General features: G+C 49.8%; 1 protein-coding gene across 4 annotated transcripts in view; it reads right to left on the bottom strand.

Moving 5' to 3' along the window:
• Window positions 1-19758, bottom strand: part of CABLES1 (Cdk5 and Abl enzyme substrate 1) — a 114190-nt gene that overhangs the window by 4362 nt on the left and 90070 nt on the right. For 3 of the 4 annotated variants that reach the window (XM_045041776.1, XM_023241812.2, XM_006938812.5), the window contains 5 exons: window positions 19013-19109; window positions 17550-17706; window positions 16297-16400; window positions 1647-1753; window positions 229-436 (listed from right to left, as the gene is read on the bottom strand). In XM_045041776.1, the coding sequence (XP_044897711.1) occupies window positions 229-436; window positions 1647-1753; window positions 16297-16400; window positions 17550-17706; window positions 19013-19109 (673 nt within the window). Of the gene's footprint in view, window positions 1-228; window positions 437-1646; window positions 1754-6206; window positions 6700-15873; window positions 16013-16296; window positions 16401-17549; window positions 17707-19012; window positions 19110-19758 lie in introns of those variants that run through there. The other variant, XM_045041777.1, reaches the window with a different exon arrangement.

The raw sequence follows: 19758 nt of genomic DNA, 5'->3' as shown, positions 1-19758 counted from the left end.
AAAAATTGATTTTTATGGCCAGACCCAATATGGGGGGGGGGGGGATCTTGTCAAAGTGGATCATCCCTCTGTTCTAGGACAGCCTTAGATGTGGGGCCAGACATCTGCTGCAGGATGACCTCACGGCCCTGGTCTCGCAGTGGCTACTAACAATCGGAATTCTGGGCAGGATCATCGACCAGGCTCTTCCCAGGTGCTCCCTCAGCCAACAGGACTCAGGTCACTTACGTCAATTAAATGCTTGACTTCGTGTTTTTTGAGGTCACTTCCGATTTTGGCTGCTAATAGTACACATGCTCCAGCACAAAGCTTCCGGTTCTGTTTGTTTAGCTTTCCCTTGAGGGCGAGCTTCTCAAAATAGACAAAGGCCATGGCCACCGTGGGCTCCTCAAAGCCGCAGTCCTCCTGGGCAAGCTTCCGCATCTCTCGCTTTAGACTAGAGAAAGACAGGAAGAAAGGAAGATTATTAGAACTTGGGAGTTTCAGAGGACCCCAAAGAAAAACATTAATCCATCCTGAAAGCATTTCCTTTTTCTCATTCCCAGAATGGTGACGTGGAATCGGACTAAATCCCTAGGAGTAAGAAAATTCCATTACATGTGGGCAACAGACTTAGGCTTCTGGGGCTCTTCTCTGCTGGCGGAATGGTATAGACGATGTCAGTAAGGGACACAGAGGACCCCACTGAACCCAGGTGGCGTCTGAGAGTCTCTGGGAACGAGGAGTGGAGCTACCCAAAGGGAAAGAGGAAAACTATGATGGGGAACTATGATCATTCCAAAGAGGCACTTTCAGAAATAAATTAGGTGCTTGGTATCAACTCTGCTGAGTATCAGTCACATTCAAGAACCACGACAGAAGAGTAGTTTAGGCTAACAGCACAACAGCCAGTGTGCTTAGGAACGCTGCCCAGCTAACGGACAAAGTGTGAAAACTTTTTTTTCTTACGTCTCTGGCTTGGAACATGCCAGAATCAAATCAGTATTGGGAGACACAGCATGTAAATATTGGCACATACGGCAACACTGTGTTGGCGTATAGTCTAGCCCTCATCGCTACGCGCACTGAAAATCTGTCCTGGCACGCAGATACAACATCAGTCAGCTCCTCTCCAGCCTGGCAGATGTGGGTCACCACAAAGTCAATCCAATCAGCTGTAGGGGAAATACAGGCCTGATTTTACTTTGGCTGTTTTACTAACTGCTTAAAGCTTAAAGGTAGGGCTTGGCTGTCAACTCTTGGGTGGACGACTGTGGGTGAAGCATTACCTCAAATGCTGTGATGCCTACTCTTTTCTGTTTTGTCTACATTGGAGAAAACAGGGAGTGGTAGGTTTCCTATTCTGAGTTTTCTGTAACATAACTCTTACTGAACTGATTGGTTATTCTTTCACTTAAGGAAACCACCCTCAGATGCATGTCAAGAGCTCATGTCAAGAGCTCTGCCATCGGTCCTGCTTCCCTTGGCTCTCACTCATGGAGGCAGGGGTCAGCCAGCATCAGATGAGCTTCTTTTTGCTGAACATGCCTGTGTTTTATTTCCCCAGAACTACAGGAAGAACCATCATACAAAGCGTGAGCTTAACGCATGCCAAGTGAGAGTCGGAATGGAAAGGAAAGTTCAAGTGGATGTCGATCCTCACATACCTCCTTATTTTGCTGAGTGTTAGTTTAATGTGAGGAAATTTCTCCTTGAAGGTCTCATTCATGTCCTTCTTGAGATCTGAGGGCTTCACGTAGTCAATGACGGTTGTCTGTAACACATCAGACAATCCGGGTCACTCATTAAAATAAGGGTCCTGGGTGGCAGTTACGTATACGTTACAGCCACCTCACAACTTCTGACACCACCAAGCAATGGGGAAGCCAAGAGGAGAGCCACAGCATGGGCCCTGTTGAACCCGAGAGCCTGAATGGGACGTGGTCTCTGGAGATAGATGGAATCCCTGTGACAACAGGACCTGGTGACATCTGAAAACACCGGCCTCGAGCCAATCAGGAGTCAGTGTCTGGAAGGAGTGGAGCCCCTCCTTCAGTTCCTGTAGTTCAGCCTGTTATTCATACAGCATAGTGTTTACAGCATCGAGTGTGGACCCACACACGTGGGTTCAATCCACACTTAACTAGTCGTCTGGCTGTGGGACACTTCCACAACCCCAAACATCAGGTTTCACATCTGTAAAATGAAAACAGTTAACAATGCCTACTTCATATGACTACAGGAGAAGTAAAGTGCTCTGTGCGGTGCATGGCATACAGCAAGCACTCGATAAATGTTAGCTATTATTTTTTTTAACTGTGGCAAAATATACATCACGTAAACGGTACCATCTTAAGCATTTAAAAGCATGCAGTTCAATGGCATGAAGGACGCTCACATTGTTTTGCAGTCATCACTGCCATCCGTCTCTAGAAATTTCATCTTCTTGCAAAACCAAAACTGTGCACCCATGAAACAATGCCCTACCCCTCCACCCCCCACCCCAGCTCCTACTGGCAACCACCATTCTGCTTTGGACTGGACTTCTCCAGGCACCTCATTCAAGTGCGATCACACAGCATTTGTCCTTTTGTGCCTGGCTTGTCTCACTCACTATCGCGTCCTCCAGGTTCAACTGCAGTGCAGGGGTCACAATCCCCTTCCTTTTTAAGGCCGAATCACATTCCATTGTGCGTACTTGATGTCAGCTATAGTTAATAGTCCTTTAAACCTTGGGTTTCCTCCTCTCCCCCCACCCCACCCTTTTAGCAGGCTCCATGCCCAACGTGGGGATTGAACTTACAACCCCTAGATCAAGAGTGGCATGCTCTACCGACTGAGTCAGCCAGGTGCCCCTCCCCTCCCCCTTCCTCATCCTATCCGTCCTTAAGACAGGTTCCTCCAAGCCTCTTCTGAGTAGCCAGGTCTTCCCTGCTCATCTGTGCTCTACACTGTTAACTCTGAATCAGACACAGTCTCTGGCTCGGTCTCACCAGCGTAGCCTCATCCCCTCTCAGGAGCGTGCTTTCAAAGGGCAGCAACAACGCACGACGCCTCTTCTGGCTGGCCATAGCCAGAGGCAATAGCCTTCGCCAGGCAAAGCCAGAAAAAGAAGAAACAGATTCTGACAAGAAGGCCCGTTCCCATGGATGGCTGCTGCCAGCCTCTTCACGGGCAACAGCCTGGCCTTTTCCAGAAGATGCGTCAAAGGTTTCCTCAATGGTTCTAACAAAGGTTGGCAACTATCTGTAAACACCTCTATTCAGGAGATGCTTGGTTGGGCAGGATGTTCATTTTTATTTTCTTCAGGATTTTAATTTTTAAGCAACCTCTACACTCAGCGTGGGGCTCAAACCCTCAACTCCAAGATCAAGAGCTGCACACTCTAGGCCTGAGAGGGGCCAGCCAAGCATCCCTGGATGGACAGGATTTTAGCACGGGCACATGAAATGCCTCTGGTGTCAGTCAATAACCAAGAGGAAACAAAGAGCAAGCATGTCCAAATTCACACTGATCTGAACGGCACCTTCTGAACAGCAGTTTTGGGGACTAAAAGCAAACCAGAGCAACAGTAACTCAAACAGTTGCACTGAACTTGTTCGGAACTTTCTCAAATTCTGGGTGGAAGTAGACTTGGGGCAATGCCCGGAGTCCTTCCTTGGAGCCATGTCTTTCTGGCCCTATCAAGAAGGCTCTCCCTCAGCTGGCCCGGGACATGCCCGTCCTGGTAGCCACCGTGTGCACCTGCGACGTGCCAGCAAGGGGCAGGGGAGTGGTGATGCGGCAGCAGTGTGCAAACATACACATGCACACGTACTTGCATGCAGCGACGTTCTGCTGAGCAGCGAGGCAGAGTGCACGGGACTTCATGGAGGCCACTTACTGCCAAGGTCTGGCAGAGAACGCTTCCCCTGTGGCAGCCCTCCAAGATGGCTTTGTCATCCCGAACAAACATCTCCTCTGGGCCGAACAGGATGTAAGAGTTCTCACTTAGGAAACAGGCAGAATGGGGAACTACGTCTGACATTCTTATCTCAAGCTGGACCCACCGGCCAATCAGCCAATCCTTCTGTTTCCTAAATACCCAGCCCCCCACCCCTCTCTTCTACCCCTCCCCAAGCATCCTGAACTCTGCGACAGCCTCTCCTACTCTTCCTCGGCGGATGAAAGCTCAAGGTTTGCTGTGACATAAGCAGGCTCAAGCAAACACTCATGGACCCTTGTTGGGGACTGAAGCCCTGTGAGCCCCAAGCAAGGATATCCTAGACTGGGAAGGGGTGGTCTGGATCCTTCTCTGTGGCAACCACAGCAGCTCTGCTTTCCTCGGTCTTCTATATAGATCACACAGCACTACTTGCTCTCTCACCGGCAGAAAAGCAGCTTGTAGGTGTGTTCCAGCCACCTCATCTCACAGATGTGGAAGCAGAGGCTCAGAGGGGTGAAGGGGCAGGGCCAGCACTGGGAGCTGGGTCTCCCAGCTCGCCACATGCACTGACTTCCTGTTTCCCTTCTCTATCGGGCCAAAATGAGAGCAGTGGACAGCCTGAGACTGCCAGCAGGTGGAAACGTCTGGGTGCTGGTCAGTGGCTCTGCCTCCAGCAAGCTGGGCAACTCCGAGAAAGACGTTTGACCTCCTTGGGCCTCACCTTCCCTTCTCTGAAATGAGGGAAGAATACCTCCTGTGGCTGCTTCATAGGTTTGTTTACACTGAAGATCAAACAAAGAGAACAGAACGTACCTAAAGGACCCTGGAGAATTTTATCGAGAACACGGAAATGGGAGATGGCACAAAACAGGGTTCTGCTCCAGGCGCACAGAGTCAGGGTGTGAGGGTGGGGCCCTGGATCCGCATCATGATGTCACCCAGGTGACTTTCCTACGCATCAGTCTCCTCCCCTGGCTAGCATCCAGGCCACTGTCCCAGTGATTCATCTTCACATACGCTGTGGCCTAGATACCCAGCCCTCTCCTGGGAACACGCCTTTTGTCGTACTTTCTACTCCTTTACAGCTAGGATTCCAAATACAATTCTGGTGCTTCCTGTCCGGTGCTCCGGCACAAGGAGGCAGCACTGAAGCTGAGGCCATGCTTCTGTTGATTCTGCTGCCAAGAAAAGTCATGGCGGGAGTCCTGGTTTCCCACTCTACCGGTGTAGACCACAGCAGGGCAGCACGGATCTGAAGCCAGGGGCAGTGGCAGCTTCCTAGAGGTGGAAACACCACCATGCCTGAAACCAGCAGCTGGTGTAGCTTCCCAACCAGCAACTGCGGGGTGTGTGTGGGGGTGCTGATCAAGGATGAGGCAAGGCACAGCTCCCCTGCTGGCCTGGCTCTGCAGAGTGGGCTCAGGATCATTCCTGAAATCCCAGCTTAGGTTGTCTTGTCAGCCTCCACAGTGATTCTAGAAGCTGTTTAGTGTCCTGTGATAAATCCTTTTCTTTGTAAACTAGCTCACAAGGATGCTCTTCTTCGTAGTTGAACCATAACTGATGCACACACTACATGGGGTAAGGGCAGAGCTGCTGAGTCCTCTAAAGGCCCCAATGTCCTCAGTTCCCTGGGGCACTGAGTCTTGCCCCGGGCCCTCACACATCACTTCCTGACCAGTCCTAACTTTAGAAGGACCCCATGAAGACCAAGAACCCCACTCAGCCTGCAGCCCTGGGCCCAGTCCTTTCAGGGGACACTCTTGTTTTCACAAGCAGCCCTGTCCTAGCTCTTAGGGTACAGAGCAGGGAACTACTTTTCCTGAGGGCAGGAGAAATAGACATGTGCATTTATTTCAAGGCTGGCCCTGGAGATGGGGGGGGGGGGGAGGGGGAGGGCCAGTGAGCTGATGCTGTGAATCCCCCGACCAGTGCCTGTCCCCTAGTGAGGGCAGCACACGGCAGCCACAGGGATGGCCAAGCCCTCGAGTTCATCTCCTAGAGCTGTAGAAGCGGCACTCCGTCACCCTGGTGGAGTTTCCAGTCATATGGCTGTGCCCTTGCCACTGTTCCCCCAGCATGGAGTGGAAAGCCTACTGGCAGCCTGGTCCTCCGTTTATTATTTGGCCGTCACTGGGCTACTCTTTGGGTCTTTTCTTTTTTTTTTTTTTTTTTAATTTTTTTTTTCAACGTTTATTTATTTTTGGGACAGAGAGAGACAGAGCATGGATGGGGGAGGGGCAGAGAGAGAGAGGGAGACACAGAATCGGAAACAGGCTCCAGGCTCCGAGCCATCAGCCCAGAGCCTGACGCGGGACTCGAACTCCCGGACCGCGAGATCGTGACCTGGCTGAAGTCGGACGCTTAACCGACTGCGCCACCCAGGCGCCCCTCTTTGGGTCTTTTCTAAAGTAGATATGGTGCATTTTGGGGTGGGGGATCTCTGCAAACCTCCACCTGTGTCATTTCCTGACCTCCAAGTGGTTGGCAGCCTCCAGGATAGTGTGGAGAGGGAAGGTACGGGATAGACATGAGACAGCTGGGCCCAGCATTTCCAGGGTGGCTGCTCTGACAAGTCCAAGGGCATCTGGGGAAGGGGATGGGCATACGGACTCCTGGAGGCTTCCTGCTGCCACACCTGAAGCAGGTGCCCAATGACACCACCATTTCAGTTCACTTGCTTACATGGATGGCGGTGAGGCAGGCTCGCTTCAGGGGCGCTGAAATGCCTCCAAGACTCAAGACCGGTAGGATGGTGGTGGTAAATTGTGGACGTATCTGAGCACCTAGGCGGACTGAGAATGCAAAAGCGGTTGCATTAGTTTCCTGTGGCTGCTGTAACCAAGCACCATCAACTGCGAGGCTTAAATAACAGAAATTTATGGTCTCAGTTCTGGAGGCTAGAAGTCTGACATTTAGGTGTCAGATGAGTTCTGTTCCTTCTAAGACTATGGCTAGAATCCTTCCTTGCTCCCTCCTGCACTGGTAGTCCCAGGCATCCCCTGGCTTGTACATGCGTCACTGTAGTCTCTGCCGATCATCACATGGGGTCCTCCCCATGTGTCAGTGTTCACATGGCTGTCCTCTATCTCTGTTTATAAAGACACCAAGTCGTGTTGGATTAGGGCCCACCTTACTCCAGTACAACTTCATCTTAACTAGTTTATATCTGCAAACACTCTACTTCTAAATGAGGTCACAGTTTGAGGTACTAGGGGTTAGGACCTCAACCTGTTTTTTGGGGACACCATTCAAGCCAGCGCAGTGGCGCCTGCTCATAATGGTGCTGCTACACAGCCTCTCTGTTCTTCCCAGGCTGGATGTAGCTGCCCCCACTGGCCTTAGCTCTGACCCAGGCAGGAGGTGTTTGTTGGCCTTGGCCTCAGTCTGAGGGAGTACTTTCCATGGCTCTCTCTTCGGTCTTACTTTTGTCTCTTTTTCTGAGCTGTGGCTCTGTGGGAGAAGATCACAAACTCTGGAGCCAGAACCCCAGGATTCCGTGAAACTGCTAAGTGTTCTCTGCTTCAGTTTCTTCTTCTGGCTTCTCCATCATCTGCTTTATGCCAACAGCTGCAGGGCAACTGGCCATCTGTAGGGCTCAAATTCAACTGCTTGGGGTACACAATCAGGGCAGCTGGGTGGGAAGCCCCCAAAGCGACCATCTGCTTCCAGACCCTTACATGCTGCACCCTTGAGCCCACTGCCCCATACTGGCCCCGCATGGACCAGACTCTGTGTATTGGGCAAATCACCCTGAGCCCAGGGCCGCTATGTCAGGCAGTTTCCAGAGGAGATGACAGTCCTTGCTGTCTTCAGCTCCAGTTCCCACTGAGAACCACTCTCTGGAATACAGCAGCCACAGTTCCACTGTGTGGTCCTATCTGTCTTGGGGGGCCATAAGAGATTTTGATAGGCTGGACCTCCTGACCACCTGGAAGGCACCTCTCCTCCTTCCAGTGACAGAGGTGAGTGAAGGTGGCAGTACTGGAGGCTGAAATATGGGCACGGGGTAGTTACTCATTCCTTCTGGCTTGAGAGACAATGAATTAAAAGTGAGGCCAGTGCTACGTACCAGCTCTCCTACGAGTCTAACTGTGTAAAGACTCCCAATGCCCAGGTTTTGTCAGCACACATCACTACAAATCAAAGTGCTAATAACCAGGCTGTGGTTCCTTCCTGGTCTGGGACAGACCAAGTGACCACTGTTTTCCGTGCCACCTAATTCTAGGCCATAGGATTTGCCAGACGTAGGGCTCCTTGTGGCCCACTGCAGAGGCTAACATCTGGGACAGGCCGCATGGCAGGCAGACAGCTCTAGCCCTGTGGTGCTTGCAATTTTGCAGAGAGAGCCATTCCACTCTTGGGATAAGAGGTAGCTTCAGTGTACTTTCATGCAGCTGCCTAGCTGCAAGGAAGCTGTGTGTGCACAGCCACATAAAAGGGAAGAGAGGAAGGTCAGCTAGGAGGAGACTATCCCAGACGCAGAATGTCCTGAGACGCAGTTCGGAAGGGGACTGGCCTGCTTGAGATAGGAGGCACAGTCAGGAAGGCTCAGTGGGGGGCTGACACCACGGCTCCCTTCCGAGATGACAAGAAAAGATGGTAAGACCAGAACTTAGTCATCTAGCTGGAAAAGTCTACCATATCTATTGTGGACATACTCAGACACCTTTTGCTTTTTAAAAAAAAACAGAGATTGACTTATGTTAGGAGAGAGGGAAATGACCTTGACCCGCACCTGGCCCATAGCACCAGTCACAGCGCTGTGCAGTGGGGGCCTCACAGTGGGGTTGGATGCAACGGGAGACAGTGGAGGCAGGCAAGGCAGGCAGGTGTGTGTGGGGGGGTACATGTACCCCAATGACAATGCCGGAGAACAAAGGGGGGCTCAGAGCTGGTCTGGTTTCAACAGAAACAATATAAAAGGTGCTTCCATTTTGAACCTGAGAACTTTCTCCTTCCTTCTCTATCCTCCGGCCGTGCACATCTCTCCAAGCATTCTTACAAGCAGCTCTGAACAGATGTGGGCTTGCTGTAGACTCTGCTAAGGTTCCCCTCTGGGTCACAGGATCCCCTGGGGGCAGAACATTCCAAAGGAAGGATGGGTATCGGGCAGTGATCTCTGCAAGCTCCTTCCAACACCAACAGCCACTGCACGGCCGGGGCTATCCTGCCTGACTGCACTTGTCCCCTGTCCATCGGCGCTCCGAGCTCAGCAGGGCACTGGGAAGCAGATGTTCTGTGCTCGCTAAGGTAATTAAGCAGAGTGGTGGCCTTCACCTAGATCAATCTAACCACGAACAGCTGTGCATTTCAGCTCTTCTACGCATTTTTCCTTTTCCCTAAGAGGACAGTAAATCACAAGGAAAACTATGGGAATGAGCAGAGGGCCTTCGCAGCCCCGGGCAGCATTTGTTGCTATTTCCACCCATCGGATTCCAAATACATAATCCCGGATTTACTCTCCCTCCCTTCCCCTTAGGGGAGCAGCTCTTCAATTTCCCTCACCAAAATGAAACCGTTTGCAAATCAAGGAGAGAAACCACAGGAAAAACTGCTTTTGCTTCAGGGTTACACTCCTACATGGATTTACCACGAAGGGCAAGGTAGGCATAGAGCTTCAGGTATTCGTCAAATACTTATATGGTCCTATAGAAACTTCTAGAGTCCACTCACCTGAGAGGACACTGGGTAGGTGTGGCTTTAAGTTCACACACATACATAATGTATTTGGATGCACTTTTACTATTTTTTAAAATGTTTTATTTATTTTGAGAGTGAGCGAGAGTGTCTGCGGGGCAGAAACATAGGGAGAGAGAATTCCCAGCAGGCTCCATGCTGGAGATTAGGATTCTCTCTCTCCCCCTTCCCTGCTCATACTCACTCTCTCAAAATAAATAAACCTTAGGAAAAAAGAGATCACAAAATGGGCACTAAACCTGAAATAAACACATAGAAAGGAAGCAGATGCTACAACATCTTGGTAAAATGTAAAGCTAGTATTTCATTTTGCGTTATTTTTATAAGAAAAAAAAAGATTAAAAGAAAACCACAATACTGATGCATGCTACAGCATGGATACATGCTGGAAACATTATCCAAGTAAAAGCCAGACATAAAAGGCCACATGGTATATGATTCCATTTTTATGAAATGTCCAGAATAGACAAGTGTCCAGAGACAGAAAGTAGATTAGGTGGTTGCCCAGGGCTCAGGGGGTGGAGGGTTAAGGGTACAGGGGCTTCTTTTGAGGATGATGAAAATGTCCTGAAACTGATTATGGTGATGGCTACACAACTTTGTGAATATTCTAAAAACCACTTAATTGTACACTTTATTTAATTTTTATATTTTAGTAGGCTCTACGCCCAACACGGGGCTTGAATTTACAATCCCAAGGTCAAGAGTAACATGTTCCACAGACTGAGCCAGACACCCCTGAACACTTAAAAAAAAAAAGTGAATCGTAGGATATGTGAATTACATCCAATAAAGCTGTCACACACAACCCCTTCCTCCCCAAAAAACCCTAAAACCAAAACACAAAATGTACCACATAGTGCAATAGGGCATTTAAAAAGGCATTTTATTTTGGGGCACCTGGGTGACTCAGTCGGGTGGAGCCTGCTTAAGATTCTCTCCAACCCCCCATTCTGCCCCTCTTCCCACCTCATGTGTGGGCTTTCTCAAAATAAAAAAAAAAATAATTGTATTTTAACACTTGCATCAAAAGCTGTGGGACAAAGATCCCACTGCTCAGCTTCTGTGCAGGTGCCTGACAGATTTTCCCTGGAGCTGGGGAAGCTCTAAAGCCCTTCCAAGTCTCCAGAAAGGACTAGCACTTTGGTTATTGTAATGACACATTACTTTTCCTAATGAGGGTCTCCTGAATTGAAGGAGCTTTTAAAGCACCTTGAAACCTGAGGGCCTTACAGGGAGGAGCCCCTGGGGCTCAAGCTACTTCATCTTCTCTACAAACCCACACTGCAGACAGGTAAGTAGGAAATCAAGACAGCTTGAGGTGAAAAAGACATACAGTGAGGGAAAGCTGGGCCAACTGCCTGCCACACAGAAGGCTGAATTCGTCTTCCTTTGGTTGAGTCTTTATTATCCACTGCTCAGCATTTCCTACTGTGCGGAAAAAGTTCTAGGACACATTCCCACAACACTGGGGAGGTCTGGGGGTAGGAAGGAGGGGTTTTTCTAGGAGTATTTAGACTGTAATATTAAGTAAATACAAGCATAGGCACTTTATCAAGAAGATCAATCCAAGAGGTGTCCTCTCAAGATTGATATAGATATCGTAAAGGTTATTAGTCGGTTTTTTTTTTCTGCTGTCAGAACAGGTCGAGAGGGACTTCTTCCTGAGAAAGGAAAAGGATCCAGAAATCCATTCAAATAACCTTAACTCTGTTGGCACTAGCTCAGTCAGCTCTTTTGCCTACTTTCTCCTCTTAATTGCTCTCCACACCCATAAAGGGAAGAAAAAACAAAACCACTACTGACTTCAGCTGCCAGGTTCTAATGATAAACAACCACTCTCTGGTGAAACTTTAATGACAGGCCAGGCGGCGCATAAGGCAGGAAGCCCCCGCTTCTGACTCGAGGCCTCACGGCTGCCCTCACCACACTGAGAAACACCATCATTAAGCTAAGGCCCTGTGAGAACCCACATGCAGCCAGGAGGCTCAACATACTTTCCTATTCTGTGGTCACCGTCTAGAAACTTTAGGGCCAAAACCACAGGCCCTACTTGTAGCTGAGACTTGGTTTCCAGACCTGCCCCAGGAATCTTTTTTTCTTTACTTCAAAATTTTCCCTTTGCCCTTTCACGGTGGCTAATAGTGGAAGTGACTTGCATACATCAAGGTTAAAAACCAACCTAAGTCTATGTGTGAGGCCAGTTTTAAAGAGGTGCCACTTAAACTTTATATGTAACAGGCTTCTTTCTAGGCCTCAGGGAATTGTTTGCCTCTGGAACGCTTCCACTTTAAGACATGTCCCAACTGTGGCAACACAAGCGGCCTTTTTATATCACACTTAGAACACACAGGAATGAAAATATATGTCCAACTACATCCCGGCTCGTTAACATCACCTACATAATGACTCAGAAAGCCTACTCTTAGGTATTTATCTGTCCAAGAGAAATGAAAATATATGTCCACCAAAGACCTGTAGAAGAATGCTCATAGCTGCAATATTCATAGTGCCTCCAAACTGGAAACTATGGTATACCCATACAATAGAATCCTACTCAGCAATTAAAAAAAAACAAACTACTGACACCTGCAACATGAGTGAATCTCACCTATTAAATCGTATGAAAGAAGATGGGCCAAAAAAAAAAAGCACATAGTATATGATTCCACTTAAAGTGCCAGAGTAGGCAAACTAGTTTATGGTGACAGAAGTCAAAAGAGCAGTTGCCTAGGGGCACTTGGGTGGCTCAGTCGGTTGAGCTTCCGACTTCAGCTCAGGTCATGGTCTCGCAGTTTGTGAGTTTGAGCCCCGTGTCAGGCTCTGTGCTAACCAACAGCTCAGAGCCTAGAGCCTGCTTTGGTTTCTGTATCTCTCTCTCTCTCTCTCTCCCCCTCCTCTGCTCATGCTCTGCCTCTCTGTGTCTCTCAAAAGTAAATAAACATTAAAACAAAACAAAAACAAACAAACAAAAAAAAGCAGCTGCCTTGCCAGGAACAGGTGGGAGGGAGAACAGGATGGACAGGAGGGAACTAAGGGGAAAGAAATGTTCTATCTCCATTAAAGTAGAGGTTACAAAAATCATGGAACTGTACATTTAAAATGTGTACATTTGATCACATGTAAATTACACCTCCATATGAAAAGAGAAAAAAAGTTAATGGCTACCACTGGATGTGATGGGGTGAAAAGTTTAGCTTATCACTTTCAAGGCTGCCTGATTCTGCAGAGGCCACACAAACATCTCAGACCCCGAATTTCCACAGAAACAGAACACTCCAAAACACTGGACAACAGTCCCTGGCTCTCCTGAGGCCTCTGCTGGGCTGGCCTCACCTGAGCTGCCCTGGGGACCTCAGGGAGATAAGCATAGGCAGCAGGACCCCACAGGCCTTGGGAGTATTAAGGGAGATGGGCATCTTCCAGCAAAGGCCACTACAGGAAGCCCCAGAGAGGGGAGAGAGGAGCCGGGGTGCACAGACTTTGTATAGGTCTGACGTCCACCGCCGGGGGTGCCCTGCCAATGATGAGGGTTCACATCCCAAGAGGAAAGCTCCAAGGCTGGGTTTGTATACACAGAGGGCCTCACACCCACCTACAGGCCAAGATGTGCCTCAGACCCTCAAAGAAGGTTTTCAACAGCCTGGGTCAAGTAACCCTATACCTCTGTCTACCCTGGTAGCCAGAGCCTATTACAAGCACAGTTCCCTGTGCCCGGGGTCGAGTAGGTATGGAACGTCTGTCAGGATCATCATTCTATGGGCCTGCCTTCTCCACCTGTGCGTGTGTGGGAGTGTACATGTATGTGCATGTGCGTAGAGGGAAGGACAGTGACTTTTACTGTTAAAAATCTTGATTTTATACACTCGCTCTCTTCCACCCCTTCACATGACAGTCTTGTGCATGGGCCCCTCCCACCAAGGCCTGGCAAGGCTGCTCCTTCTTACCCCTCACACTCCCCTTCAATGCTATGTCCTCAGGGGAGCCTTCCTGCAGGCCGGCCTCCAACTTCCACCCCCCAACCCTGCCCCATCATCTCCTAACCACTTTTCTTCACCCTCCTCCTGACTGCAGTGACTTGTCTACTTGTTCACTGTCTGACTTCCCCACCCACTAGAAGGTTGACGAAAACGCTATGTAAGGGAGCACCTGGCCTGACACATAGTAGGGCCTCAGTCAGTATTGGCTGAATGGACAAATTCTAGGAGTTCAAGCAAACCAACACGAATCAAAAACAAAACGCTCGCACTTACTCGTGCAAGTTCGCTGTATGTGAAACAGCTCTATTCCATGCCTGCTTCTAAACAGGAAGTTTCCTGGGAGCCAGTCTGAGGCTCTTTGTAACACATGACATGCACATCAGTGATAGAGGACTATGCTGGAAAGCAAATGCCCCACATTTTATCAAAGTACCAATATCTGTGGCCAGAGTAGGAGACGTACATCTTATGGAGCTGACTAGGAAATGCGGCTCACAAGCAATTTCGTTCTCTAAAACGTGTACTGTTACAGGAAGCACAGGCTGTAGATTCAACGTGGTGAAATGAAAAATGAGCCAGTTGGGAACATAAAACAAGGAGGATAGGACGTATATGCTGACTTGGCGAATCATCTGGCACACCGGCCAAGGACGAAAAATCATCTGTGTGCACAGGCACGCAAATGTAGACTGTGGCCCAGAACCTTAAAGCTCACAGTGAAATCATTTAAAGAAAAGAAGATGTAGTACCAGCCTGACACCAGGCCTGTAGAAGGAAAGGTCAATGTTATCACCAGACAGAACATGATCTAGAGAAGAGCTTCCTACCAAACCCCAAGGTCAATCAAAAATAGCGCCCCCCTCTTATTCTCTTGGTTACCTAGAAACCTGGTAACCTGTTGGCCCAAAGAACTATTTTCATGCCCTACCTCAAGGTCAGCAGTTCTGCCACTGACTGCTGAGGGACATGGGGGTCACGGGCCAAGTGAGAAGAGGACCAAGCCAGGAGTTCTAGCCTCGGCCCCCACTTCCTGTCTGGCAACTATGACAGCCTCACTCAAACTCCCCGAACCACAGTTTCCAGCCCCGTCGCTTAGTGAATAAAAAGCAGTGAACATAAAGAATCTTAGTCTTCCACAAGCCATGACGTTTCAGTTGCTCCCTCCTTAACATTAGGGCGGTGATTCTGATAATTTATTACACACTTGTGGGCTAGCTTACATGAATAAACTCTGGCTTTGTGAAAGAAGTAAATAATCTTTTTTTTTTTTTTTAAGTTTATTTTTAGAAAGAAAGAGTGTGAGCATGGGGGAGGAGCAGAAATAGAGAAGAGAGAATCCCAAGGAGGCTCTGCGCTCTAAGCACAGAGCCAACATGGGGCTCTATCCCATGAACCGTGAGATCGTGATCTGAGCCGAAATCAAGAGTCAGATGCTCAACCAACTGAACATCCAGGTGCCCCAAGTAGTATATAATCTTAACAGGTCATAGAGTGGAATAAAAATTACACATGGCTCTGGTCTTGCTTTCTGTGTTTAGGAGGTGGGGGAAGAGGATGGGAGAGTAAGAAACGGGCAATTTTAAACTAAGTACCTCTGGTAATTCATTCAGACTCAGCACAGCGTATTAGAATAGGATATATGCTGGGAAGCCACCGGCAAGGTCCCGAGTTCTGCCTGCTGTTCCTCTGATGTCAGCCACTTGCCAAATGTTCAGGGGAGAAGGAGAGGCTGGAGCGTGGAATGCCACTGCTGAGAACTCTCAGCTCAGAGCGCGTGTGCAGGGGCTCGTTCAGTAAATGGGCTCCCGGCCCTTGCTTTTACAGACACATGAGCCCAAAGCAGAAGGACCTTCTGCTCGCTCCCAAAGTTAAGGCTGTGGAGAGCGACAAGGGTGGTGGAGGAACAAGGGAACCAGAGCCGGGTGTTGTGAACTGTGCCCGCCCCATCTGGGCCCATCAGGGAGGCAGCAGGGGCATTCCGGGTCAGTGCTCTCCCACCCGATGTGTGTGGCAGGCCTGGCGTGGCAGGTTTCCCACAAGCTCAGCTCTCTCCTCCTCCCACAGCTGCCCAGGATCTGCCGGCCGCTGAGCTGGGGCAAGTCCGCCCCAAGAAAGGACACACGACCCCATCAGGCCCCACTGGTGTCTGGAGAAACGGCAGCCCAAGTGGTGGGAAATGGTGGTCAGCCAAAAGCAGAAACCGAAATTACACAAAGGGAAAAACAGGAAGAGTCCATGAAGTAAAAATGGCAAGGGAAGATTTTGCATTTAACGCCCACATCGTCCTACCTTCACTCTCCCAGGAGATAATTCTGTCATCGGGAGCCCAGTGCCAAACGTTTGCTCGGAGTGCACATGGAGGCCTCCAGTCACCATGGATCTCCAGACAAAGCTGAGCTTGATGGGCCCGGTCCTCCCCTAGCGGGGCCTACGAATGTATAAGCTCAGTTGTGTCCCCTCAGAGGTGAGGTCCCCAGCACCGAGCTGGGTGCCAAAGTGGTGTACACAGGCCAGGTGACCAGCCCGTGCTGGTCCTTCCGTAAGCAGCTCACACTGGGGAGACCTCAAGAAGCTTCCCTGGCCAACCAGCGTTTGAACAAGCCCCCCTACCCCAGAGAGAAGCCATCTGTTAGGGTGAGAATACCACCTCCAAGCTACTCCTCAGAGGCAGAGGGGGTGAGCAAAACGGACTGTTTCTCCCCCGCTACTCACCATGTATGAAGGAAAGATCAGAACTCGCTTGTGCTTGCCACAAGGCCACTGGGGGTCATCCAGGAGATTTGGGTCATAGTCCGTGAAGTCTCCCAGGTCACTACCTAAGGATCACACACAAAATGATCAATAGGGGCCCCAGACTCTCAGAAGCAGAGGCGGGGTACAGGGGGAATGCAAACGCCCAGTACAAAGTTACACCAATGCAAGGCTGGCCTCAGGCCATTTAGCCCGATGTGTGTGTGTCACATCGCACACTCTGACCCGCAGGAGACGTCTCTACATGCCAATGAACTGTATCCCCTGCAAAAGGGTTCACCAAATACTTAACATTCCATTGTGACAGGTTTTCCACCTTAGAAAATTATGTATGAATCTCCCTGACCTGGGAGAGCACAAAACCTCAATGGGCGTGAAAGATACAGCAAACAATGAGATCACAAAATGTGGCACTAAAAAATGCATTTGCTAAACCTGCAGATCAAATTGGTAACTCCAGTGGTGCCATGTGAGCAGCACATTTGTGGTGTGAGCGCCTCCAGGCAGGCCACCACGTCTGTACAAACACAGACAAGAGCAGGCGCCAGTGCAAACAGCCGTACGCGGCCAGAGTCGGTGGATACACCAGGACAGTATGGCCAAGCTCAGCACCTGGGCAGGCCTGAGGAACTTCTGGCTCACCTGGAGTTTCTCCAAGAGTGGAAATAATACTGCCTCATACAGTTTTCTCCCTTGTTCACTTCTTACGGAGGTGTGGAGGCCAAGCTGGAAGCAAGCAAGCCTTCCTTCACAGGCCATGTTAGTTCACCCACCACGAGACTCACAAAGTTCTCACACCTGATCCTGTGTTTCTGGCCCATTAATTGAAAAAGCCAAATCTGAACACTGTGAAAATATAGGCAAGAACCAGGTTGAGATAAGTTGGTAGATTATCTCTGAGTCGTAGAGAGAGGCTGAAGGGAGTGGGGTGGGTCCAGCCATATCTGCACGATACAGCATATGGCATTTCTCCGTGTGGGAGCTTGAGAGTCAGTGGCTGAAATATCTCAATGGTGGGGTCCCCCTATGGCCTGGCTGCATGGCCACACGCACGGCCTAAAATCGGGCTTGCCCAAAAGTCATGTCACCCGTGGGATGAGCTCACGCTCCAGAGGCATACTTCCTCCAGTCTGCACACAGAGAGACCCACGCACACTGTGCACCGAGGCACCTTCCACCACGCGCTGCCCGGGGCCAGCCCGGCCCAAGGTTACCTGTGTCGAGGCTCCCCTGGGTGCTGCTTGCGCGTCCTATGGAGAGGCTGCGGTGGCTCAGGTTACGGAACTGGGAGAAGGAGGAGGTGGAGTCTATGGTATTTCTCCGGGCTCCGAAGGCATTTGTGGGTAACAGAAACTGGGTGTAAGAAACAGTCTAAAAGGTGAAGATAAAAATGGACAAAATGGATTATTCCCAGACAATGTTAGATTTGCATCCTGACCAAGCTAAGTTATCACACCAAGTTCACATCCATATTCTCAGCTCTGCCCAAGGAGACCTGAAATTTGTTTTTGGCATTTATTGGTGCCAAAACCTAAACTCAACTGACTTAAGGCTAGGTAAAAGTTTAAATTTATTGTACTTTGGGTGAATGCTCAGGTCCTATAACAGAAATATTAGTGTTTGGTAACCATCCCAGAAGCTGTTGGGATGTTGTGTAATACAGGAGGCACATACCACACATGGCTGTTTTTTTCTGAACAGCACACGAGTTTTAATGACCCACCAAGTACGGAATTCCAAAACACGTCAGGCTCCAAGAGTCTCTGATAAAAGGGCTGTGGCCTCCTGCATGTTCTTTTGGCAGATGCGATCTCTGATGCTTGTCTCTAGCTCACCTCTCTCATTCCCAGGTGAGCACTCAAACTTCAGGAATGGAGATGGAACAAGTGTTTTTTTGTTTCACCTGCTTGGAAAAGTGCACCTCATGCACGCCTACTTGTGGCTCGGGGCTGATGCTGTCTGGGCACAGTGGGGACCAGTTGTTCCGGGAGAGGGGCTGTGGGAGGTCATGTGCTGCCCCAGGTCAATGTTATCACCAGACAGCTACCCTGAGATAGTTTCCCCAAATACTTGCACTGTCTCCACAAACAGGCTTTTGAAGCGCTTACAAAGACCACCTGGATCGAGCACCAAAAGGTCAACTTCATCTTTCAACCTTCACTCCTCAGGCTTCCACCCAGCAGCTCACTCACTGGGTCGTGGACAGGGAGGAATGTGACAGCCTTCCTGCTAGGTGCTCACTATGGTTGACAGACTCAGCTTCTCAGGACCACAGGAAGCCCTCTCCCCCCCCCCCCCCCCCCCGCAAACTTTCTAGTAGCAAGAATGCTGCTGGCTGACAGCATCAGTTAATGCATGTTCAAACCACCCGTCACTCCATTCCAGAAGAGGCACAGGTGTGCTTGTCTGAGACAGTGGTCAGTATCATGGATTCCATCATAAACTGTGCTGGAGGAGAAATACATGTGCTATTTCATCACTGGCTCGGGGGTGGGGGGAGGCAGGGTTCCACATGCACGCTAGGGGAACAGGGATGGGCTGGCATCACCCACCAGGAAGGGGCCCCAGACTCGGCTCCTCCACCACGAGCAAGGGTCCCAGTCTGTCACGCTGCCTCTGCTTCCCAACCCTGGGGGTGTCGGCACAAACCTGCTGGGTGGAAGCCAGAAAGCCTTACCTTCCCGTCAGCTCCCAGCTCCACGCCTTCAAGGCCAATGATCTCTTTCAAGCTCACGGCACCTGTTGACTGTTTCCCTCCATCCAACTTCAAATCCCTGGGGAGGACAAGCCCAAGAAAAAATGCTTTGGTGTGTACCCAAAAGAGCCATGATGATGTTTGCTATACACGACACCACAGTCACACTGACAAAAATGACCAAGCAGTCCCTGGCCAACAGCATGTCCCTTTGTCCTGCCTCTGAGGCCCATTAGCAATACTGAGGGCAGTTCTACCTCGGTTCATCCACTTTGACATAAATGAAATCCAATCAAACAGAAAGCCTGAAGATGAAAGTCAGTTTCAGAAGCCGATGGACCACTGATGTCCCTCTCTGCTGCACAAGGCCCCTTTGCTGAGAGTCATCTTACCGGAAGCTAGACAGCAATCTCTGGGTATGGTGGGACAATGGTTCTCTTGGGCTCCCGCTGCTGGATTCATTTTAAAGCTGAGGGAGACCTCCTCTCCTTGCCACCCCCTTTTTTATTTTTTATTTATTTTTTTAATTTTTTTTTCAACGTTTATTTATTTTTTGGGACAGAGAGAGACAGAGCATGAATGGGGGAGGGGCAGAGAGAGAGGGAGACACAGAATCGGAAACAGGCTCCAGGCTCTGAGCCATCAGCCCAGAGCCTGATGCGGGGCTCGAACTCACGGACCGCGAGATCGTGACCTGGCTGAAGTCGGACGCTTAACCGACTGCGCCA

Source organism: Felis catus, chromosome D3 (assembly GCF_018350175.1).
Source record: "Felis catus isolate Fca126 chromosome D3, F.catus_Fca126_mat1.0, whole genome shotgun sequence".
Taxonomy (NCBI): Eukaryota; Metazoa; Chordata; class Mammalia; order Carnivora; family Felidae; genus Felis; species Felis catus.
The sequence above is the reverse complement of the archived record's forward strand: the minus strand, read 5'-3'. Positions and strand labels throughout refer to the sequence as shown.